The following is a 6676-nucleotide window of genomic DNA, read 5'->3' as shown; positions in this document are numbered from 1 at the left end:
CGCCACGACCGCTCGGATCGCATCCTTCTGCTCCCCCGCCATGACGAGCGCGTGCCCGCCGCCGAACGACGTCCCCCACAGCGCCACCCTGGCCGCGTCGACGCTGCCGTCCGCCGACAGGCCGGTAGCCACATACAGCAGCGCCGACCGCCAGTCCTGCAGGTGCCGCCGCGGGGATATCCAGTTGCGGGGCATGCCATCGGAGCCGCCGAAGGTGCGGTAATCAAATACAAAGACGGCGAGGCCGCTGTCGGCGAAGCGGGAGGCGTAGTTGTGGAGGCCCATGTCCTTTTGGGCGCCCTGAGGGGGAGGGGGCGGCACGGGTGGGGGTTGAGGGTGGGCTTCCAGCGCGGACGGCGACCCCGTCAGCTGGACGGGCTGTGTCCAGGGGGCATGTGCTGCCCGAGGCGGGGCCGCGAGGCTGCCACGGGAATGGTCAAACGTGCTGCAATACTATCGGCAGCTGCTCTTTGCACTGGGCGGGCGCCATGGCGCGCGTGCGCATGTGAGCGGCTCACCAGGCCGTGGCCCATGACCACAACTGGCGGCGGGCTGGCGGCCGGGTGCTTCGGTCGGTAGACCCAGGCCTCCAGCTGGAGTCCCTGCTCTACTGATGGGAAAAGCACACTCTCCCGGGTGTAGTTGGGCTCGTCCAGGGGGCCTGTGTTCTCCGTCTGCAGGTTGATCCTTGGCACTGGCCCCGGGATCAGAGCGATGTCCCATGGCAGGACAATAGCTGCCCCGACCAGCAATAGGAGGGGTTTCAAAGGATTCATCGTCCCAAATCGCGCTCTAAGCTCAGATCGTCCTGATGAGTTTGACGGGTTAGCAACGGAGGCACATGGGAGATAATGAAAACAAAAGAATGGGTGGATTTGCGCCGGGGAAACAATGTGCTCTGCAGCCATTCGGGTTTTCTGCGCAGGCTGGCCTCCCCAGCAGCCCTGGCGTTGTGTGCTCTTCTGCTGCTCTGCATTCACTGAGCATTGTGGCGAGCGAGCCACTCTGGTCATGTGCTGCTCTTGAACATCACCAGGTATTTGCCAAAGTAGGGTGGGTCTGGCTGGTATGGGGGGCTGTCGGCTGGTGGGGGTTCCTTTTCATGACCTGGAGGGGGGGGGTGTCGCCATTTGGGACACCACGCCGGCCTGGGCAACCCGCCGTGCTCATGCTGCTCGCCAGCATTTACCAGCTGCCAGGCTGACCAGGGAACTCCTCAGCTCTCTGCACCATTGACGGCTCCCTTGCACCTTGCTCAATGCCACCACCTGCTGGCAGATGGCTGACATTAGTGCGGTTCATGGGCGCGCAAAGCATTTGCGTACACAGGGCGTACATCAACCATGGGTGGTCAGGGCAGCGTAGCAGCAGAGTGTGATACGGATGCTGGAAAGTCAAACATGGCTGCAAACGTGAGAGCTGCTACAAGCATTGCGTTGGTCCTCTGATTGGTTCGAGGACTCAAGCCACTGCTGATCCACCTGAACTTGACTCATCACAAGGAATACATGAGGCGTGTCCCTCCACACTGCCCATATTGTCTGGCTGTCATGCGCCCGAGGCGTCCACAGCGGGCCCCTGGGCTGCCAATGCGCATGGGCCGCGACCTGACAGGTCACGCATGCAGATACCACCAATTTCTAGCCTGAATCATTCACACTACAACTTTTCCTTCTCAGCGTGCTTGACGCGCGGGGCTAGATCAGCGAGACGACGGGTGGAAAGGAGCCTGCGAGTGTGGGACAGCAAGGAAGGACGATCACGCTCGTTTTCATTTTGCGGCAGGAGTGGCGTTCGCAGCTGCATCCACGCTTTCTCGGCGAGGTGGGCGTGCACAGCGTGTCCTGCTCCCTGCGCCGCATGTTTGCACAGAAACAAATGTAACATGGTTTTTCGATGCAGTGCGTGCATTTTTGAGGGCGACGGGGTGGTTTTTTAGGCCATACCGTGCGGAAGCAGCCCGGCCCAGCGCACCGACCATGAACTACTTTTTTGCTTGTTTGTAGTTGGCGTGAAGAGACGGGTCGTGGCCCTGCGTATGTTGCGGCGCGGGGCGACGACGGCACCTCTCGTCCTGGTCGATCGCCAGCAGCCCTGCTGGATGCCTCTCATGGTGCCTGAAGGCACTGAATATCGCCTGTCACGCGGTCGGACTGCTCCTGCCTCGCATGCGGATGCACCTCGGCCAGCTCACAACATCCCGCCTTTTCTGCTCGCCCCTGCCTCACCGTCGCCCCGTGTCTGTGACTGCGCCGCCCCGCAGCCGTAGCATTTCAGAGGCAATTCTGGATCTGAAGGGTGGCCGGCGAGCGGGGCCGCAACACCCGCGGCCGTCCGTCGTCAGTGGCGGCGGGCGGGCGGATGGGCCACGGCGCGGGCGACTCTGCACCCACCCGCACGCCTGACCAACGCGTAACGCGAGCCAGCGCCGCGAGCGGCGACCCCACGGCGCCGCCCATCCAGCAGGGGGCGACGCGGGCCGGCCGCGGCTCGCAGCCAGCGCTGAGGCAGGAGCAGAGCAGCGCCCCAGGCCCGGCCCTGCGCGGCCGCACGGCAAAGCGCCACACGTCCCAGGACAGGGGGGAGACGGCGCAGGAGCGGGACCAGCAGCTGGGTGGGGAGAAGGGGGAGGGCCGGCATCAAGCGGGGGATCAACAGCAGGCCGAACCCGAGCGGCAGCTCCGCCGGCGGGAGCAGCTGCCCAGGCGGGCCTCCTCTCGGGAGCCCGTGGCAGCCCCTGGATCGCAGCAGCAGCAGCAGCAGCAGCAGCAGCAGCAGCAGCAGCAGCAGCAGCAGCAGCTGCAGCAGCAGCAACTACACCGGCCTGCACTGCGAACCACACCGGGGCGGCAGCATATGGGGCCGCTGCAACATGATGGGCAATCTGCGGTGGTGGTGGTTGCCAAGCCAGCTGAGCTGCAGTCACATGGGGCGCGTGTGTTGCCCCAAGAGCAGCAGCAGCAGCCGCCACAGCAGCAGCAGCAGCACCAGCAGCAGCAGCAGCAGCAGCAGCAGCAGCCGGCTGCCACCCGGCATCAGAGCGCCCGCTCGCAGCCGACGCGGCGGACGCCGCCGCCGACGCGATCGGCCACTCATCACCAGCAGCAACGGCAGCAGCAGCAGCAGCAGCAGCAGCAGCAGCAGCAGCAGCAGCAGCAGCAGCAGCAGCAGCAGCAGCAGCTAGAGCAGCAGCAGCAGCAGGAGCAGCAGTCAACAGCGCCCTCCGTGGAAACTCCCGCGGAGCCTGTCGACGCCGCCTCCCACGACGGAGACGCGCAGGCCGCCGCGCCCGCGCCCTCGCGCGCCCGAAGCCGCAGCGCGCGCCACGCGGGCCCCTTGTTCGCCGCCGAGGCCGTCGGCCGCCGCTGCGCCATCCTCCGCTGCTCGCGCGGCGCGGCGCGTTCGAACTGGTGGGAGCATGCGAAGGTGGTCGGGTGGGACGAGGCGCGGCAGCAGCACAAGCTGCTGTACATGACGGACGGCAGGTCTGAGGAGTGGCTGTCACTGTCAGACGTCAAGTTTCGGTGGGAGGGCCCGCCGCCGCCGGGCGCGGCGCCCAACCCGTCGCACCGGCCCGAGGTGCGGCGGGAGGCGGCGGTGGGGCGGCGGCTGCGGCTATACTGGCCGGCGATGCAGCGGTGGTACATCGGGCAGGTGCGTGCATATGTGCATGTGTGTGTGCGCGCGTGTGCATGTGTGTGTGTGCGCGCGCATGAGTGTTTGTGAGTGCCTGTGTGTGTGTGCGTGCGTGTGTATGTGTGTGTGCATGTGCTTGTGTGATGCATGTGTGTTGCATGTGTGTTGCCTGTGTTTGTTCATGTGTGTGTGCATGTGTGCGTGTGCGTGTGGGGGGAGGGGGAAGAGGCTGAGGTCACGATGGCGCTGGGGCTCTAGCGTCGGCGGCACCAAACAATGCACTTGCAATTTACGAGCCCCACGTGCCTCGCCGGGGGGATGGGTTCGCGTGGTCGCCTGTTGGGTTTGGAGCCGCATGATCGGGCTTGCTTTCAGCGCGCAGCGGGGCTGGGACATGCGCGACGCGGGGGCAACTGGCACGTCCAGGCGTCGCACCCCCGGCGCTCCTAGGCCCGGCGACCCCGACAATGCTTTTTGGCGGCGGCACCATGTGCTGGCTGCGCCTCGCCTCGCCGGGCCCGCAGATCAAGGAGTATGACCCGGCCACGGACCGCCACACGATCTGGTACCGCGACGGCGACGCGCAGCTGCTGCGCCTGCGGGACGAGCCGCTGGAGTGGCTTGACGACGGCGACGCCGCGCAGCCGCAGCAGCCGCACCCAGAGCCAGAGCCGTGCGCGCCCCCGACGGCGGCGGTGGCGGCGCCCGACGCGCCGCGACGGCGCGAGAGCGGCGGCGGCGGCGGCGGCGGCGGTGGCGGCGGCAGTGGCGGCGGTGGTGGCGGCGGCGTGCGGGCCGAGGCGGCGGCGCTGATGGCGAGCGCGTTCGCACAGACGCCGCCTGGCGTGCTGCGGCAGCTGCAGCAGCAGCGCGCGGCACTCCTGGGAAAGCGGCTGCGCGATGGCGGCGAGGGCGGCGGCGGTAGCGACGCGGCGGCGAAGCGCCGGCGCGCGCAGCGCGGGTGGCCGCACCACCACGCGCGCCCGGCGGCGTCGGCCGCCGCAGCGGCCTCGCGGGCGCCCATTGTGGAGCACCCGAGCAAGCCGTTGCTCGTTGGGTGCCGCGTCGGCGTGCACTGGCGGATGGACGGGGCTTGGTACCGGGTGAGTGGGAGCAGTGAATGTGTGCAACTGGCCCCCTCTTCATCTTCGTCTCTCGCGACTGCTGCAAGTGGTTGCGGGGAACTTGCTTTGATCGCAACAGCTGCACCCAGTTTGCAAAGCTTGGCATTGTTGAGAGCTAGCATCTCAAGTGGCGGCAGCCCGGCGCCGCCTGCGCTTGCGGCATTTCCGTTGCGCAGCGAGCAGCTCCATGTGCGCATGCCTCGGACAAACCGCGCATGCACGCGATCGCCTCCATGTCCTGCGCCCCCAGGGCAAGCTCACCAGCTTCAGCCCGAGCAGCGGCAAGTTCACCATAAAGTACGACGACGGCCAAACAGAGCAGCTGCACCTCGAGCGCGAGCGCATCCGGTGGCACGCGCCTCGCGCGGCGAGCGCGGGCTACTCGCCCGCCCGCCACGCGGCCATGGCAGCGCTGGGCGTAGACGGCGTCGCGGCGGCGCCCGCAGCGGCGCCGGCGGCGGCGGCGGGCGCGCGGGCGCCGCCTGGGGCGGCGGGGGAGATGGTCGGGTGGCGGGTGCGGCTGTGGTTTGGCGGCGACGGCACCTGGCACGAGGGCGAGGTGAGGGGCAGCCCGCCATGGCGCCAGGGCCCCGCGGGGCGCACGTGCTGCGCCGCACTTGACGTGGTGCCGCTCCTGTCGATCCCGCATGCCACGTGGGCTGATGGGGCGGGGACGGCTTGAGGCAGGGAGGCTCTATCGTGACCACCTGTTATTGCAATGCCGCAACAACTCACATACACACACAGACACGCGCGCGCATGCACACACACACGTGCATGCACACACGCGCACAAACTCACACACACACACACTATCAAAACACGCACAGGTCCTGTCCTATGACCCTGCGCGCCGCCTGCACCACATCCTGTACCTGGACGGGGAGCACGAGTGGGCAGACCTGGGGCAGGAGGCGCTGCAGTGGGACGCACCGCCGCGCCCCGGCGGCGCAGTCAGCGCAGGCGTCATCCGAGGTGCGCCCGCCCGGTCGCAACGCCCTGCTGCTCGCGTTGTTTCTTGCATGTTCCGAGCGGAATCCGCGCGCTCGTCCTCCTGCGCGCCGGCCTGCATTCTCGCGGGCAGAGGTCCCGACACCGTGGCTGTCCCGCGGAACCCCCTCGCCCCTCGCAGCCGAGGACATCCCCCGTGGCCGGGACGCGGTCGGCTGGCGCGTGGCCGTGTACTGGCGGGATGAGGGGGCATTTTTTGAGGGCCAGGTGGTGGACTATGAGCCCTCCACTGGGCGCCACAGGTGGGCGGGCGCGGCGGGGCCGGCTGCGGCGGGGCGGCAGGGGGCCAGGGGCTGGGCGCGCGGGAGGTGCGGGATGCTCATCAGCAGCGGCGACTGGAGTGCAACGGTTGGGGGGCCGGAGGGCTGGCGCGGGTTGTTGGCAGCTGGGGCAGGGGGGGCCCTGCGAGAGCGAAGCTGACCAAACAGGAGTATCCCAAGATTCAGGGAGTGACGTTTTGTGGCTCCTTGGCCGCGCCCAGGGTGCTGTACGCGGACGATGAGGAGGAGATGCTCGTGCTCCCCAGCGAACGCGTGATCTGGCGCCTCGCGCCGCGCGAGGACAGCGACGGCGACGAGCCCTCAACCTCAGACGGAGGGTCGGGCGATCTGGACGGCGATCTGGACGGCCTCGACGAGGAGGACGAGGCCAGCAGCGGCAGCGGCGCCGCGCGGCGCGGCCCCGGCTTCGGGCGGCGGCGGCGCGGCGGGGGCGCGGGGGGCTCCGGCTCGCGGGGGCGGCGGCTGGCGGGCGGGTTTGGCAGCTGCGGGGGGCAGGACAGCGAGGCCACGGGCTCAGATAGTGAGCCGCTGATGGCCTCGTTCCGCAGGAAGCAGAGCGGCGGCGGCGGAGGGCTCTTGCGGCGCAGCAGCAGCAGCGGCGGCTTCGTCTGCAGCGGCCTGCTC

At 68.4% G+C, this 6676-nt stretch overlaps 2 protein-coding genes across 2 annotated transcripts in view; one reads left to right on the top strand and one right to left on the bottom strand.

The window, feature by feature from the left end:
- The window catches only part of MNEG_10332 (hypothetical protein), a gene marked incomplete at both ends in the record, with an annotated part of 2448 nt that extends 1672 nt beyond the window's left edge, over positions 1-776 (bottom strand). The window contains 2 exons of the mRNA XM_014041197.1: positions 7-300; positions 519-776. Of these exons, the coding sequence (XP_013896651.1) occupies positions 7-300; positions 519-776 (552 nt within the window). The remainder of the gene's footprint in view (positions 1-6; positions 301-518) is intronic.
- Positions 777-2361: 1585 nt separating this feature from the next.
- On the top strand, positions 2362-6224 carry MNEG_10331 (hypothetical protein; the record flags this gene model as incomplete). The annotated part of the gene is made up of 6 exons (XM_014041196.1): positions 2362-3654; positions 4161-4739; positions 5011-5319; positions 5591-5735; positions 5893-6013; positions 6218-6224. The coding sequence occupies 6 exons, from the start codon at positions 2362-2364 to the stop codon at positions 6222-6224; spliced, it is 2454 nt and encodes an 817-aa protein (XP_013896650.1).
- Between the last annotated feature and the right edge of the window lie 452 nt (positions 6225-6676).

The sequence above is a fragment of the Monoraphidium neglectum genome (assembly GCF_000611645.1).
Source record: "Monoraphidium neglectum strain SAG 48.87 unplaced genomic scaffold scaffold02274, whole genome shotgun sequence".
Taxonomy (NCBI): Eukaryota; Viridiplantae; Chlorophyta; class Chlorophyceae; order Sphaeropleales; family Selenastraceae; genus Monoraphidium; species Monoraphidium neglectum.
The sequence above is the reverse complement of the archived record's forward strand: the minus strand, read 5'-3'. Positions and strand labels throughout refer to the sequence as shown.